This window comes from Hyposmocoma kahamanoa, unplaced genomic scaffold (genome assembly GCF_003589595.1).
Source record: "Hyposmocoma kahamanoa isolate Upper Pololo Valley unplaced genomic scaffold, ASM358959v1 102, whole genome shotgun sequence".
Lineage (NCBI taxonomy): Eukaryota > Metazoa > Arthropoda > Insecta > Lepidoptera > Cosmopterigidae > Hyposmocoma > Hyposmocoma kahamanoa.
The window spans coordinates 9,044,264-9,061,907 of record NW_020653337.1 but is presented as its reverse complement, the minus strand read 5'-3'; the positions used below and the strand labels follow the sequence as shown (position 1 = coordinate 9,061,907).

Genomic DNA, 17,644 nt, shown 5'->3' with positions numbered 1-17,644 from the left:
TTATTTAAATAATTCAATACACATTAAACTCTATCATTGGGTTACCTGTTAAAATTCTATCAAATGTTAATCTAGTTAAATCGATAGTCATGAAATTACTGTCTATAATTAATTCTGCAATGGCTCTTCCAATGCCAGCTGCATGGACACACCCTGAAAATAATTAATTCAGTTATTAAATACGATAGTTTGAAATTTAAATTCACAATCATAGAAATCTAAATAAATAGGCACATTTTAGATTTGTGTTCACAACAATTGATTAAAAAAAAAACATTTACATGGCAATTAATAATGCCTCTTTCACTGAATATGATATTCCCAAGACAGTTCACAAAATATCATTTTCGGTGTATTAAGTATATTTATTTTAGGTGTATTTATGGTGTATTAAGAACGTAATATCTTGAGAATGTGATATCTTGCGAAAATGATATTTTGTGAACGTGATGTCTTGAGAATATCATGTTTTGCGAACATGATATTTTACGAATATGATATTCAGCGACAGAATTTTAATAATAATGTACCAGACAACCACGCCAATTATCTAGTCTGAAACTAGGGAATTCCCTGTACTAAGAGTACCAGAACAACTTAATTGAACATGAAAAGTAAATGGTATATTTCACCTAATCTTCCAAATCCAGCAGCAATGTAGAGATTATTATGGTATGGGTGTGGACCCACTACTCCAGAATCATCAAAGGTATTGTAATCATACTTTTCACACACCACACTTCTTATCTGGAAATTATAAGTTATTTACAGTATGTACAAAATAGAAAGTTAATTAATAACTCCGACACACGGCAAGGCAGAGGACATTAAATTTATGTAATGTACATATTTTCCTAATATTTCAATCGAAATAAGGTACATAACGCCGTAATGACCCGCACTCGAAGCGAGCAAAATTTTGCCGCGCTCGACTTCTGGCGGTGCTAGCCGTACACCACCGCTTCCACGCTTCCCACGTTTCGTACCAAAAAAGATAGCAGAGACCGCCGTTCGCGTTACACGCACCGTGCTAGTTTTTATCATAGCTGACATGTAGCAATAAAATTCGTGTAAGAACTTCAATATTTCCGTGATTAGTGTTTTTAACATTATTGGAGTATTACAATGGCGCCCTAGAACTAGAAGCTTTCGAGCCCTCGACAAAAGTTCAGCGACGCTTTCAGTTCATTGACCTTTTTTTCTTCGTTGCACGGCTTACTGCTGTATGGATAATGCCACGCCTGTCGAAAAACACCGACCACGACGAGAGTCTTGGACAAAATACTGTCGGCGATAAACACAACACTTTCTGTTGCCCCCGCAGCAGAGAGATATCCATGAGGATTTCCCATCATGTCGGACTCCTACCGACTAAAAGCCCACGGTGTTCCGTCCCTGCACCTTTTGCTGGGACTACGGGAACGCTTTCGCACTCTTCCGCGGTCCCGATGGTGCTGTTGAGGTGGAGCTGGAGAGACACCACCCCATTCATCACTTACAGGGGCACTTAGGAACACCGCGCGGGCCACCTCGGGGTCTATACATTACGGGCGGCGGACGCCCCCGCATCCACCGCCAAAATCCCTGTTACGGGGGTTGAAGGAGGGCATGACAGTGCCTCCTCGGACGCCCTGCTCTACTGCGGCGGATTGGAAGAAGAGTGGTGGCCTCCCGCTCCGCAGCTTCCTTCTGCGACATTACGCGTTCGCAGAAGGATACTACCTCCGTCCACGACCTGTCACTTTCCAGCATTGATTTGATCATTGCAGGGAGTGACAGGTTGTACACCACTGCGGCAACAAGTTCACGGCGCTCATTGGCCCAGGCTGGGCACACCTGCAGCGTGTGCTGTGCCGTGTCTTCACAGCAGCCACAGTGGTGACATTCGGTTGTCGGTTCCCTCCTGGTTTTATGACACAGGTACTTTCCGAAGCAACCATGCCCGGAAAGCACCTGGACCAGCCGGAAAGTCAAGGACCCATGCGCCTTGTCCATCCAGTTCTCAAAATGCGAATGCGAATTCTCCGATGCGAGTCTCACCGATAGTGATATGAGAACCCCGTGGCGGCGCCCGCCGAGGGCCATGAAAGCACATGGCCTCCGACTTGTTAAGCGCCACCTGGAGTCCTAATATCTCTATTCTACCGACAACCTGTGCCACCGCCTCCGTGGCAGGACGGGCAGCGTCCGCGAAGGTCTCATCTCGTACCATCATCTGCGTAACAGATCACGCTGGCGCCCGGAAGATCTCCCCGTAACACCCAATCGAATCCGATGTTCCACAGGAGCGGTTCTAGCACCGACCCCTGCGGGACCCCGCACGACATTACCATTTGCAACAACCGCCCCGCCGCCCAGGGTATGAAATGTACCTCTCAGACAAGTAGGCCCCGACGATCCCACGTAGGCAGGGAGGCACCTCATGGTACTTCAGTGCTCCCTCAACGCAACCCCACGGCAAGAAATTGAAAGCGTTAGCGATGTCTAGAGACACCGCCAGCATTACCCCGCCATGGTTTACCACTTCTTCTGAACAGGCCTTGACGCGAATGATAGCGTCAATCGTTGACCGTCCTACCCGAAAACCGAACTGATGGTCGGATAAGTCGGGACCCTCTCTGTCGCTCTCTGAGCGAGAGATAACAGCCTATTGCTTCCCCACCGTACAGATTGACACAAAACAAGGCGATTTTTGGAAATAGAACTGAAAAAGCTCCTTGAAGCTGATGTAATTGAAGAATGCGAATCACCTTGGACAGCTGACATTGTACTTGTAGCAAAAAAGGATGGAGGATTCTGCTTATGTGTGGACTACTGCAAGCTCAATGCCGTGCGGAACCTGACCGCTACCCACTACCCGGGATAGAAGATGTTCTTCATGCAGCTAAATTAACTAATTTTATAACCACCTGCGATTTAAGATCTGGCTACTTCCAGGTGAGCGTGGCACCCGAGGACATCGATAAAATTGCACCACTGGGCACTTACAAATTTAAAAGGATCCCATGGGACTAAGAAACTCCGGAGCCACCTTCCAAAGACTCATAGATTTCCAATCTGGTAAGACACTTTCTGATGTTTCACTCCTGGCTTATCTGGACGATATTATCACTCTCTCGGAGACATTTGAGAAACACCTGCAAGACCTGGACGCGGTATTTACCCGCCTGGAGTTGTTCAACCTGCGTATAAATAAACCAAGGAAAAGTTTCTTTGCGCGTGAGTCAGTCAAGTTTCTAGGCCACATAATTCTTCCAGGTGGAATCCAAGCCGATCCCAAGAAGGCTGCCGCCATTACAAGTATGTCTGCATCCTAGAACGCCAAACATTTCAAAACTTTCCTGCAGACGTCGAGCTGGTTCCGGCGCTTCATACCGAACTACGCCGAGGTCGCCAGACCTTTAACAGACCTGCTGAAAAAGGACAGTACGTGGATGTGGGCTGCCAGACAACAGGAAGCTTTCGAGATCTCTCCAGCTATTTTGCATCAAGCCGACGAAACGAAACCGTTCATACTGCGGACAGACAGCAGTGGCTACTGCCTAGGAGCCGTATTGATGCAGGGGGAAAGGCACGATGAGCGCCCGGTAGAGTATGCCAGCCGATTACTAATCAGCGCCGAGAGAAACTACACCACAACCGAAAGGGAAGCATTGGCTGTAGTCTAGGTTGTGAATAAGTTCCGTGGCTATATAGAAGGGTCTAAAGTTGTAGTCAAGTCAGATCACCAACCTCTTCGCTAGCTCATGAGTATCAAATCTCCCAGTGACCGTCTAGCTAGATGGCCGCTAACTCTGTAGGAATGCAACTTGAAGATCGAATACACGCCAGGCAGATCCAACGCTATCGCCGACACGCTTTCCCGCCCGCTGCGTGCTCAGAGGAACCAAAGTGTGACCTCTCTACGCTGAAATTGATTTGCCATCGAGAAGTCCTTATGACGTACGAGAAAATCAGCTCAAAGATCCCGAGCTCCTGAAGATTATCCCGGAATTTGAAGCCGCCAACGATCCATTTAGGGGGAGAAATTGGGCAGACCGAGGTTGCACTATGTCCGATGGGATTCTGTACAGGTATGGACCGGAACATGAGGACGAAGAAGCAGCCTGTATCGTTGTTCCGTCTCACGAACGTGAGAAGGTCCTGGCTGAGTACCATGACGCTCCGACTACTGGACATTTTGGAGTCGAGAGGGCACTACACCGGTTGAGCACATAATGTTACTGGCCAGGGATGCGCCAGTACATCGCCGAGTATCTCAAGAAATGTGTACCCTGTCAACGATACAAGTCGATACCAGAAAAGCCGTTGGTCTGTTCCAGACACCTGCAACTACCCGCCGTTTCGAAGTCGTTGCCGTGCATCTTTTCGGACCACTACAAGAAACACCTGGAAAAACAAATAGATATTAATAGTAGAAGATATATATGTACACGTTGGGTCGAATTATTCGCTCAGCAAAGTGCCACCAGCGTTGACTGCGCTAAAACGTTAATCGCTGAAATTTTCCTGAGGTATGGAGTGCCCAGGCGTGTTCTCAGCGACAGCGGTGTGCAATTCATAAGTGAAGTGATGCAACAGGTGTGTCATACGTTTGGAATAACTCTCACTCCGAGGTACCATCCGGAAGCCAACCTAGTTGAGAAAAAATCGAGACCTGAACCCGCATCTGGCTATCCTTGTAAAACAAGACCACACTTCGTGGGACACTCATCCGACAGCCATCCTCTTCGCCATGAATTCTGCAATCACCAATAGCACTGGTCATTCACCAGCTTACTTAATGTTCGAACGCGAGATACGCGCCCCAGCTGATGTTTTGATAGATATGAGAACCATCATCGATAGCGACAATGTAGTGACCAGCATTACAACATATTTACAAAAACTCTTCTCTTCACGACACTCCTGGAAGCCCTAGATGTACACGAGAAGGTCCAGGCAACCCAAAAACGTTATGTTGACGAAACACGACGACATGACCCAGACTACGCTCTGGGAGACCCTAGTGCTACTAAAAACTCAAGGGCCAAATGACGCTGGCAAAGGTCGGACACCTAAGTTCACATTCCCAAGCGCGATGGACCGTATAGGATTCGAGAAGTTACTAGCGCAACAACATATAATCTTGAGATAACTAGTAGTGGTGAACTTTTAGGCAAATATTTATTTAACTTAACTTTATATTTAATTTATTGACCACAACACAGAATGGTACAAAAGGCGAACTTAATGCTAAAAGCATTCTCTACCAGTCAACCTTTGAGGAAAACGAAATTCACGAATAAATAACGCATAATAAATAAATAAATAACGCACACACTCAACATAGCCCCGCACTAGGGAAACCCTGTGTCGCGGGTGCCATGGACACACATAGACAACCACAAATTACACCCAAACTCACGAGAGAAATAATTGTAGGCCATACAACTATTTCTCCCGGCCCGGGAATCGAACCTGGGACCTCTGCGTGGCAGTCCGGCATGGTATCCGTTCGGCTACGGGGGCAGTTATACGAATGCGGCGAATTAAACAAAATATTAAATTAATAATTTAATAATAACACAAATATATAATCCAATATATAACAAACAAACCTAACATATACATATTATATGTATACATAATACATATATTTATAACTAGTACATACAATAACAGAAGAAGATGATGATGATGATTATCGCTGTGACAAACAATTTAAAAGATGCTCATGGACATTCTTTTTGAAAGAGGATAAACCAGGAGATCTTCTGATGGACTCTGGGAGAGCATTCCAGAGACGTGTTGAGTGGAGAGTGAAGGAATCAGACATGAAGCCAGATTGAAAAAGGCGTATAGAGAGTACAAGAGAGTCAATGGATCGAAGAAGATATCTGTGTGATTCTCATGACCCATGAGAATCACACAGATACTGAAATTTACATTTCAAGTATTCTGGATAGTAAGGATTGAAAAGAATGGAGTGCAACGTGCAGAGTAGTCTCTTCTGCCTGCGTAGACGGATAGGGAGCCATTTAAGTTGAGCCCTGAAAGAGGAAACATGATCAAATTTGCGAAGGCAGAAGATGAAACGGATAGCATTATTGAGAAGGCGGTCAAGCCTACCTAATAGATCTTCATTAAGATCAGGGTAATGGACATCAGCGTAATCAATGAGTGGGAATATAAGGGAGGTGACAAGTAAGATTTTAGTACTAATAGGAAGAATGTTCCGAAAGCGGTTGAGAAAACGTAATCGGATACCTGTGAGGTCCAACTTAGTGGGAAATCAATGTAGAGGCCAAAGTTATTAACACTAAAGTTGAAAGGAACAGACGAGTTCTCATATACTATATGACGGAGTGAACTATAGTCAATCTTGGATATCTGTTTGGATCCACCTAAGACAATAGCTTGACATTTCAATGGATTGACAGATATCCCAAAATTAGTTGACCGTAGACTAACGCATCGTAGCTCGCGGGTAATCTGAGAAATCGCCGAATTGACGTCCTCAGCAGAAGCCTGCGCGTAAATCTGCAAGTCATCGGCATAAAAATAGTAAGAGCAGTTAAATGAGAAAGAAAGAAAATTAAGGGAGAACAAAAGTGGTGACAGATTTCCACTCTGCGGAACACCAGCCGTTAAATCATGCCAGTCGGAAACTTTCGGTCCCACGTGATATGCTTACTAGCACTCACGAAGGTAGGGCGAGAACCAGTTCACTGATAACGGTGAGAAGTTAAGAGACTTCAGGATGGCAAGTAGAATGTCGTGGTCTACCATGTTAAAGGCGTTGGAGAAGTCGACAAGTACGATGGCAGTGACCAGCTGCTTCTCCATGTCCAACCTGATGTCTTCAATAACTTTAAGTAAGTAAGGTTGTCGTATCATGTCCCGGGCGAAACTCGGATTGAAAAGGCGAAAGAAGGTTATTAGAAAAAAATATCACGTTTCACAGCTGACCCCATTCGTAGGTGACGTACTACTGCCGCTACACGAGAAGCGCAGGCGCGGTAGGCCGAGTAAAATGTAACTACCCATGTACGGGCCGCTTTATCTGGGTTGTAGGGGGAGGATATAACGCCGTAATAACCCGCTCTCAAAGCGAGCAAAATTTTGCCGCCCTCGGCCTGTGTCGGCGCTGGCCGTACACCACCATTTCCTCGCCTCCCGCGTTTCGTACCAAAAAAGATGGCAGAGACCCCCGTTCGCCTCTCAAGCGCCGTGCTAGTTTTTTTTATCATAGCCTGACATATAGCAATAAAATTCCTGTCACAACTTTAATATTTCCGTCATTAAAGTGTTTTTAACATTATTAAAGTTTTACAGGTATAAATTTCAATACTCTGAGATCGACCTCGAAGCAGCGTATTTCACTTTGCAGCATTGACGAGCACGCTATCAAAAACATTTTTGTAAATGGTTTTTTATTACTAAATATTAAAGCTGTAACAAAAAAAGTTTGAAACGTAAATAGCATTCATATACAGATATAAAAATCATGTATATTTTTTTCTATAAAAGGGATTTTGATTATTGTTTTCTCTAGAAGTTTTCATAGCAAACATACTGGAATTGTTTTCACTGGAAGTAACCTTCCAGAGAAAACAAAAATTAATATCACAGTTTGCTAAAAACAATATGGAATTGAATATTTTCGCAAACTACACGTATTGATCTTGTGTAAGATAAGTACTGATTTAAGTATCATTTTCGCAAACTACAGGTATTGATCTTGTGTAAGATAAGTACTGATTTAAGTATCATTTAGTACCAAAATCATACGCTACAGCAGTGAAATAACTAATTGCATTGAGTCAATGAATAATCATTGACTCAATGCAATTAGTAAGTAAAGGGTCAAACAAGACTCAGCCAAAAAAAAAAGACAAACAACAACCAGCAGCAAATTCAATCTCTGGTCACTTTTGTGGAGTGTATGAGGATTATTTATGATTTTGTACATTTGGCAATAACTGTTTAGTGATTATAAAGTTAATTAAATGCATTGCCTTCATCATTTATTGGTAACTTATTACATGTACCGTAACACATGGGCACAGGTCTCCCATACAGTGAGGGTTTAGACCCTTATTTGAACCGTAAACCTCTCAATTGAGAAGCAACCATCCTCATACCATCCTACCACTGCTTTTAACACCATTAATTGTTTTTATTACCTTAGTATCTTTAAAATTAGGTACTCTGTTGATTAGTGCAGGCTTCACAATTTTCTCATAGTATTCATCACCATCAGACTCTTTAACATCAGCTGTTAGCAAAGGAATGTGGCCACAGAGAAGTTTGTCTTGCAGGCCATTCTTCTGTAGCCATAGACCACTGGTATCAGATATCATGGGAGTGCTTAGACTGGACATTGTTCCATTATCTTCTAATGAATAGACTTTTTCCTCTCTGTAAAATGTAATTGTATCACTGAATATGTTACAGTAATTAATTTACTGGTAGCCATTTTTGTCATAAAATAAATGGTCAGATCTTGAACATCTCTAGATATGTGACACAATCCAATATAGTTCTTTACCTTCCCTCTATTGGCAAAGGTATGCCAAGTAACCCTTCACCAGTTCCAATTTTTGCTAGTCTTGCAATTTCTCCACATTTGTCACCAGCTGCTAATACACAACCAGCAAATTTAATACCATATTCTTCATTATCTGGTGTTTTGTACAATACCCTTTTTATTCTCTTGAAAGTTCCAGGCTTTACACCCTCCACTAAGAGATCTCTCTGTAGTTCTAATTCAAAACCAATGACTTCTGCATTTATATAAATTGCTCCTAGATCTACAGATTTTTTAATTAAACTCTTCAATAACATCCAAGCGTTGAAAGTGCCTTCACATTCTCTACCAATGCAACCTAGAAACAAGAATATATGTACAGACTTAAAGTTACGTAAAGTTTCTAAAATTAAACATAGGATAAATAAATATAATACTATAAAGGTGGAGGCTGTTTTACCTATGCTAATATCTTCGGTATTTAAATATGGGAATCGCATCTTTATGTCCTCAACTGTGAGTAGTTCATTTTTTACTCCATACTCTCTCTGAATTTGTATATTGTGTTCTAATCTCTCTGCGTACTGCTCACTTGCTAAGACCAAATGCCCATGTGGGCAATATTGCAAGTCTACTTTTTTATTTAAATGTTGGGAGAAGTTCCGTAAAAACTCTGCTCCATATTGAGCAAGCAGTATATTTTCAGGCAGTGCAAAGTGTTGCGTTATCGTTCCTAGTGATAGATTTTTCTGTGCCGACTTGAACTGAAAATAAAAAAATAACTGAAAAATATATTTACAAAAATATTTCAAACATAATATTTTGAAGCACTTGCTTCAGGCAACTTACCATTGGATCATTTTCTAACACTACTACTGCCAAGCCTTCGCCGGCTTTCACTTTGAGCCAGTATGCAACAGCAGTGCCTATGAAGCCTCCACCAATAATAACAATATCTGCATGCTCGGGAAATACTACTTCTTTCTTGTTTATGCCAAGAAACTCCGGCACCTCTTTCGAAAGTACCCCCCACGTCCTTGTAAAAGGATTTTTAGTGTCTTTTGAATAACTGCGACACCTAAATGGAAATTTTGCGACCCGGTATAACCTCTCCCATGTTTTTAGTGAAGTAATCATAGTAATAAATTTTATTACTGCATGTAACTATTAATTAGCATTCCACACTATCAAGTACGTTAAATTGTAATTAATTGCTAATTTGTAACAATACTTTCAAATTATTTTAACTTTGCGATCCTTTTCACAATAACAGCCGTCAATGGTTAATGCACACAACAGACTGTCAATGTCATGTGTGTTTAGAGGTGGGCGTTTAAACGAAAAGCACTTAATAAAGTCTGCTTTTCAAAATAAGCGCATAAGCACGCTTTTCGCCATGTCCGGGACGGGCCCGCAGTTCATACAAATTAACACGCCCCGTCCACGTCCCGGGCACGGCCTGGATATGTGTGGCTTTAAACGTTTTTCTAAACGACTTTTTAAGCGTTAAGGTGAAAAGGTAAGCACTTTTATAAGCACAATTTTTAAACGTACGTAAAGTTAAAAAATAAGCAGTTTTTTCCATTTCAACGAATAACAACTACAAAAGTTAAACAACTTATGTTTTTGAACGCTTTTAAACGCCAATGAACAAAATGTTATTATAATAATGTTATGTCATAATAAAAATATAACTCGTTTTTTGTAAAAATAACTTACTTATCATAGGGTCGTATTCTAGAACTCTACTCAATGCTCAAGTCAGGATTTGAGTATGACCATAAAGTGAGTATCAACATAAAGCACTCGAAATCATACTCAAGTCCCTGCCATTAGGGTCGTATTTCCAGAGCTTGTGTTGCCAGTGCAATCCTGACTTGAGCATTGAATAGAGTTCTAGAATACGACCCTAAGGTAATCTACGCTTATTTAGCTATCAAACGAGATCAAAATGAATCACCTATAACAATTATTTTAGGCAAAGTAAATACATAACAAAAATCTATTCACTCCACTCCTTGAATAAAATGTGGTCATCAATATAAATACGGCCGCCTTTTCTAGATAGCTGTTGCTCTTTTATAATATTCACAATATCGGCTTTATTAACTTGACATGTCTCAACGTTAGAGGGCCAAGACCAACCTCCTAAAAAGCTTTTTTGGAGCACTGAGGCAGTAATTTCCTAAGGAGTAACTTTTAGAACTCTCCCTGGAAACAGACTACCCTCTTCTCTAAAAACACAGTCAAACACATTCAAAGTTACCCAAATTTCTCTGTTCGGTAACGTCGTCAAAATCTAATTCGTTTTACGCGTAAATACAAAACCAAATTAAATTATTCTTTAAATAAGTGATATATAAACCTCTACTTAAGTGTGGAAACCAAAACTTACCAGTCAATATTCAGATTTATATATTTAATTCCGATTCTAAAACTGAGCAACAAATCACACCAAACTACTTTCGCCAAGAAAAAACCGCGAAAGTTTAAAAAAATACAATTTAACATTACTTTTTTCTTTCATATCTTTCGTTTAACAATTTTGTTCCGATTTACACAGTTTCAATACTAAAAATAAAAGATTGTCATACATAAAATAAATTTTTAAATCTTTTACGCAACTACGTTCAAAATTACACCACGATTCAAAGTTACCCGAATTGACTGTAGTATACTTATTTGATATGCTACTTCATAATAGAAGGTTTCATAGTTGATATAATTTGTTTGTATTATTACAGTAAAATCATACTACCTTTAAGCTAATTTTATTTAGCCAAAATTAAAAAATTTAATACACTAAACTCTGAGATATAGTCGAAGTCCAAAAATGTAAACAAATAACACCAGCTGTCAAAGTGACATCTCATAGACCATAAACCTTTTTTTCCACGTTCGTTTATTAACAGGTTCCACTGTATTGTGACTAATAAACTATAATTGATTATTACCCTTTTGGGTTGAACAATTTACAAAACTGTTTAGAAACATTTTGTGTCATAAAATAATTTCAATTAAAAAAATACCAGGAAATGAGAAAGGTCACTTAATTAAATATAAAAAATAAAAGGAAAATTATGCAAAAGAAACTTCTTAGAATATTCTTTATATTGGTAACATAAACTATGTTTTCTATATCAGTGGCTAAAGTGTTAAATATTGACTTTTGTTTTTACTCAGGCAAATTAGGAACAAATAACGTATTTTCATGTATAAACAAAAGCTTATCAGTTTTTGTTCGCTATTATTCAAAAATGTATTATAAGAGAGTACAAAGACAGGACAGATGTTAGTATAATGTTATCTGTAATTGCTATTGTTCTCGCTATTTGACATACAAAGAAAGATTTTAGAAATGAAAAAATAACGGGTCGAAGCTTTTGCGCCACCTACAAGCTTTATACTTTTTCAAATTAGTTTTTTAACATTAAAGGACAAAAACTGTGGCATAGGTACTATTATACATGAAAATACATGATATGCAATAAAGTATTGAGTACCTACATCATCTGATCCTATTTTTTTGCAAATTTAACCTTGATCTTCCGATACGTCATCGATAAGATGGTCTAGCTGCATCATTTTGTTCTCTTCTTTTATTATGTGCTGAACACAATCACTCCATCTCTGTGGTGTCACCAATTGTAGACCTTCGAACAATTGTCTCACTTCGTTCATTTTGAAGGTCTTATTGTTCCTAGCAACGTGCCCCTTTACTTGCGCCCAAACCAATTCGATGGGATTTAATTCGCAGTGGTAAGGGGGCAGTCGCAGAATGGTGACACCGTGTTCAGCAGCCAACTTTTCCACGGCTAATTGTTGATAATTAGATTTTTCTTTATTGACTATTTCTAATAGTTCAGCTTTGACCATGCTGTCTTCGAATGTAATATTCTTTGATTTCATCCATTCTTGAATATTGCTTTTCCGCCAGGCAGAAGAAGGGGTCTGTTCTAGCTTTCGAGAATGGTAGGGGGCATTATCTAAAACTAAGACCGAGTTCTCTTTCAATCTCGGTAAAATACCCCTTAACCACTCCTCGAAATGCTCGGAATTCATTTCATCGTGGTAATCTTCGGTTTTCTTTTTTGATTCGAAAATCAGCAAACCACCGTCTACAAAACCCTCTTCACTGCCCACGTGTGATATTATTAATCGCTTTCCCTTTCCTACTGGATTTTTTAGCCCTGTTGTGAGCCCTTCGAGGAAGGCTTCTCTTGACGATTTGATCTTCGTATCAACCCATGTCTTCTTAACCGCGTGCCCTGCAAATAAAGCAATGATCAATTACTTGATTATTATCTATGAAACATTAAAAAACAAAATGGCGATCAAAATTTTCTTTTTATTCCATATCATAATAAATGTCATTGACTAAACGGGAATGAAAATTACCTTCGTTAATCCAAGTTTCGTCTTGATAATATATAAATCTCCCTTCATTGCAATATTGCTTGATCGTCATTAAATATCGTTTTCGCCACAGTACGATGTCTTGCCGGTCAATCAAACAACTGCGGCGCGTGCGGGTAGCATACTTGAAATTCAAATGTTTCAGCACTTTTCTCATAGTATAGGATGAAAAATCAGGCATATCAGAATCGTCGTTTACAGCTTGGACTATCTAAAAATACACATACAAACATTAAAAAACTTAATACTGAATAGACTGAGATAAAATAATCTTGAATTTAGCAGCATTCCTTTTTTCAAATCGTTTCAAACCATATTAGCACAGATTGCTTGTATTAATGATAAATACCAGTTAATTTAACTCTTATCAAATCTTTAGAATCTTATTGATTTATTTTGAATTAGTATTCAGATAATTATCTTTAATAATTCCGGTACAATATACTGACCTTTTTAATTGTCGGGCTCTCGTTTCTATAAAAAAATTCATGTACTTTTCTTCTAATGGCAGAAAAGGTGAATTCATCAAGTTTGTTTAGTATATCGGTCTTCGGCCCACTTTTTTCGGGCGATTTAAATTCTTCTCCAGCTTGATTTTCCATCACTATTCTCCGGACGGTTTTTTTAGATATACCCAGAATCTCAGCTGTTTTGTTGGCACAGTTGCACAAAGACCAATATTCATTTTGTGGCCAGGTATTAAATGTATGCTTGTAGACATTCATTACCATAACCTTCTCGGTTACAGACATTGCAAGGCGTGGTCTTTTTTTCGGCGGTGAAAGAGTGTCTTTTTTTGTTGAAGGACCTGGTTCTGCCTCCATTGTAGTTATGTTTACACGAACGCAAGCAAACACAAACGTAACAACAGAGTAAAACCAAAACTTGACAAAAAAAAAATAACACAAAACGAAAACTCAACAATAAAAAAAAACTCAACAATATGACGCATACACAGCAAGGGACACATTCGATAACGACAGCCGGCCGTCAGAAACCGAATGAAGAAAAATGCGGTGATGCACTGGTGGGGATGCACCCCGACGCCTTGACCCGTTATCCATCGCTATCGATCGAATACTGACTTTTCATTTTTCATTTCATTATAATATTAACACTAATAACAATTATCCAATTTATTATTCACACTTCTACTTATAAGTATTTGTGTTTATACATAAAAAAAATCGAATAAACATTAAGGACAGCCAAAGGTTGTTCATCCCCGAAACATTGCCAATAGGATAAAAAATCTTTCCACAAGAAACAGTTTTTTGAGATTATCTTATTAATTATGGTGTTTTAAATAAAAAATATAATTCGATAATATTTTGTTTGTACATGCACACAATTTATAAATAATATGAAACATCTAGCATTAATTTTTAGCCGTTTTCACTGTTCCACAATTCGTGGAATATTTTTTGTAACGGCATCACCTTTGTTTACATTTTTGGACTTTATTTTATTTAGCCTTAGCAACTTGTTAGACAAGGACAGACCACTACTTCGAGCTATCTCGCATAGCTCGGTTTTTACTTTTATTTAAAATAAACCTTAACATAACCCAATAAGGTGTAAGTTTGTAATATTGATATATCGAAGTGCGCGATCCAGTTTATGAAATATATAAATCCGTGTAGTGAAATATATAAATTGTATTTGGTGTCAATTTCAATAGTAAAATCTAATGACTAAAATCTAATAAATTCCATAGTTTTAAAAGTGGTTACATAATAATGATAAAATCACAAACGTTATTTAAAAAAAAGCAAATGTTTTGTAATAATTTTTACGAAAATGATATGGATAAATATTATAAAACACCGAAAGTATATTTGTCACTGGTTGTTTACTTTTTTCTGAAATAAATTAAACTTTAAAAAAAATCCATGACATGATTACTTACCACATATTTTTGAACACAACACAAAGTAGGTACTTGTTTTTGGAATATCTAATATTATGTATATCTAATATTATTATATATCTAATATTATTATATATATTACATATATATATATTCGAAAATTAACAAACGTTTACATTTCATTGCACGCGACGCCTACGTATATACAATGGTATAAAAATACTTACATTATCTTCAGTGTCTATAGTGCGTTCGCAGCCATACACTGAGCCCAAGAAATTTTCCAAGGCGGTATATACGAACCATATAGATTCATACACATCTTCCACCTCCATACCCGAAGATACGCACGAAAATTTTCCATTAACTTCTTCGCTTTCAACCCATTGACTGGTAATTTTATAATATTAATACGGTTCCATGCATCGTTAACTTTGTGTTTAATTTTGTGGTTTGGATGTTTTGGGTTTCAAATGAGTTCTTCGGTTTCATACATATAGTTCTAGAAAATACAAGACCCGCGCATTACTCCAATCCATTTTATACCTACGTATTATCGCTTTGAGAGCTAGCAGTTTATTTATATATAAAGTACTCTGTGGTTTATCTGAAGCGGGGCGAATAAGGAAATGGCAAGCTTTTGAAGTTACAACTACAGTCTTTACAAAGATTATTAATTTTATTTTAAGTATATTATGACGAAAAAAACGAAAAAAGAAATAGCGATGAAGAAAGTTAGAACTATATTCCTTAACTGAAACCAAATTACAAAAGACTTTATCATGAAAATTCCACTAATTACGAATTCAAAGTTTTTGTTCAAAGTGATAGAAGATAATATGATCTATTTGAAAGTGAAAACATAAATATTGACTACTGCCGCTTAAAAGACTATGTAAAAAACAGAATAAGTGAACTAAGTTTTTTAAGAGAAATTGAAAACAGTCTATTAGATAATTGTAAGTCAATGATTAGAACTACAATGGAAAATATTACTGAGTATCCGACAATTAAACGAAGACATGACTCAAAGGACTTGTATCTAAGTCAAAACCATTAATAAATAAAGGGACGAATAAGTAATGTTGCCCCAGGAGGAAGTAGTTAAACTTTAAGTAAAAAAGTTGCTAGATTCCAAGAAATTAATTCTGGGTAAAATTGCCTAAAGTGGCTGAACAAAAACTTGCGTTTTTAAATACATATTTTTCTTAATTTTACAAATTATAAATCGAAAAAATAATTATCATCAATAGCAATCAAATCATTATCATCTTGTGATGTTGAAGGTTAAGCTTTATTTTCTTTTTTTTTCGATTTTTTACTTTTCTTACTAAAAGAGCAAGTCAATGAAAAGAGCTAAAAGATTTTACTATCAATTATTTTGTTTTGTACCTAATAATTTCGTAAATCCGAATAAATCTATATAGCTAAAAACTGGCTACAGTGGTAACACTGTGAATAACTGTTTATAATGCATTGGCACAGTTCATAAGGAACAATGTTGTTAAAATTTAGATTATTATTTATCCACTTAACAATTAATGTTATTAAAATTTAGATTATTATTTATCTATTTAACATTATTTTCCATCCTCATCATTCCATCTCATTTCCATCCTTCATTGTTTAGATTTACCTATAATATACTACCTACCCTATCTTGTTAAACGCCGTACCAAAATTCCGTTTATTTTTCTTTTTATTCCGCGATTTCCTTTCCCCGTTTTCAAATTCCCGTTTACACATGCGTGTCGTGCATCGCATCGCTATTCGCATCGCCTATCTCACGAATGTGAGAACGCGCCATTATTACGAAAATGGTATGGATAAATGCCATGAAATACCAAGAGTTCATATTTACCATTGATTGTAGTCTGTATGCTTTCTCTCAAAAAAAGTACACCTTTAAAAAAAACTCGTGTCCTTTGACTCGTGCTCGAAATACCGATCACGACGCGATCGCACGAGTGGCGATGCGAGACGCGACGCGAATAGCGAAGTGACCGTTTACACATGCGTGTCGTGCATCGCATCACTATTCGTATCGCGCGAACGTGTGAACGCGTTTCAACCACTCGTATAGCCAGTACGTACGATAGTGTAAACGCGATGTCGCACGAATGTGAGAACGCGGCAAAGATGATTTTATTTAGCGTTGGCAACTTGTTAGACAAGGATAGACCATTACTTCGAGCTATCTCACGTGACTCGGTTTTTTACTTTTACCTAAAATAAACCTTAACATAACCCAATAAGGTGTAAATTTGTAATATTGGTATATCCAAATGTGCGATCCAGTTTGTGAAATGTAATATTATAATTGTGGTTTGTGATAATAATCATTCGTGCATCGTGCTTATGTTCTGTCATGGTTCTGTCCACAGACTACCTACGTTCTGTCATTGTACCGTGTTCGTTCTGTGCTGAGCCGAGTCAGCCGAGTTGAGCCGAGTGCTGTGTGGTTCCTAGTGGTTCTGTGCAGTGTAGTCAGTAAAACGTAGTGGTTATATGCTCAGTGGTAGTCAGTATAGATTTGTTCTGTGTTTCTGTGATATAGATGGTTGAGAAGTAATTGTGCATGAATAAATTGTAAATTATTGCCGTATTGGTACCTATTCAGATTTTGTCTGAACATAAAAATAATGGTTAAATCTTAATAAATAATAAAATGCGTGTTTCGCATGGCATGGCCATGGTATGGTGGTGTGCGTTTAAAATTATTTGATTATATAGTTTTGGGTTGATTTAGTACAAACAAAACACGTGATTTGTTAACTACCTGAAGGTGTAGTCTGTTAATAGATTAATGTAGGCGGTATTTAAAATGTGGACATGTAAATAAAAAC

At 38.3% G+C, this 17,644-nt stretch overlaps 2 protein-coding genes across 3 annotated transcripts; both read right to left on the bottom strand.

Annotated features, from left to right (window-relative positions):
• Window positions 1-13: 13 nt before the first annotated feature.
• On the bottom strand, window positions 14-9,918 carry LOC113232864 (FAD-dependent oxidoreductase domain-containing protein 1-like). Of its 2 annotated transcripts, XM_026467726.1 has the most exons (6): window positions 9,362-9,918; window positions 8,973-9,276; window positions 8,534-8,870; window positions 8,169-8,403; window positions 633-747; window positions 14-153 (listed from the first exon to the last, which is right to left on the bottom strand). In XM_026467726.1, the coding sequence occupies exons 1-6, from the start codon at window positions 9,647-9,649 to the stop codon at window positions 14-16; spliced, it is 1,419 nt and encodes a 472-aa protein (XP_026323511.1). In that variant the 5' UTR covers window positions 9,650-9,918. The 2 variants fall into 2 exon arrangements, with proteins under 2 accessions (XP_026323511.1, XP_026323520.1); XM_026467735.1 differs by lacking the exons at window positions 14-153; window positions 633-747 and adding an exon at window positions 6,005-6,032.
• A 2,128-nt stretch (window positions 9,919-12,046) lies between these two features.
• LOC113233332 lies at window positions 12,047-13,761 on the bottom strand. Its single transcript, XM_026468432.1, has 3 exons — window positions 13,378-13,761; window positions 12,911-13,139; window positions 12,047-12,780 (listed from the first exon to the last, which is right to left on the bottom strand). Exons 1-3 carry the CDS (start codon window positions 13,750-13,752, stop codon window positions 12,047-12,049), a joined length of 1,338 nt encoding a protein of 445 aa, XP_026324217.1. The 5' UTR covers window positions 13,753-13,761.
• Window positions 13,762-17,644: the final 3,883 nt, after the last annotated feature.

Bases quoted from the DNA above. Each gene is read 5' to 3' on its own strand.
- LOC113232864 (XM_026467726.1), bottom strand. From the start codon at position 9,649: ATGATTACTTCACTAAAAACATGGGAGAGGTTATACCGGGTCGCAAAA. The intron at 8,871-8,972 runs GTAAAACAGCCT...TCTTGTTTCTAG, and splicing joins TACCGAAGATATTAGCATAG to GTTGCATTGGTAGAGAATGT. The intron at 8,404-8,533 runs GTAAAGAACTAT...TACATTTTACAG, and splicing joins CCTTTGCCAATAGAGGGAAG to AGAGGAAAAAGTCTATTCAT.
- LOC113233332 (XM_026468432.1), bottom strand. From the start codon at position 13,752: ATGGAGGCAGAACCAGGTCCTTCAACAAAAAAAGACACTCTTTCACCG. The intron at 13,140-13,377 runs GTCAGTATATTG...GTGTATTTTTAG, and splicing joins AGAGCCCGACAATTAAAAAG to ATAGTCCAAGCTGTAAACGA. The intron at 12,781-12,910 runs GTAATTTTCATT...CTTTATTTGCAG, and splicing joins CGAAACTTGGATTAACGAAG to GGCACGCGGTTAAGAAGACA.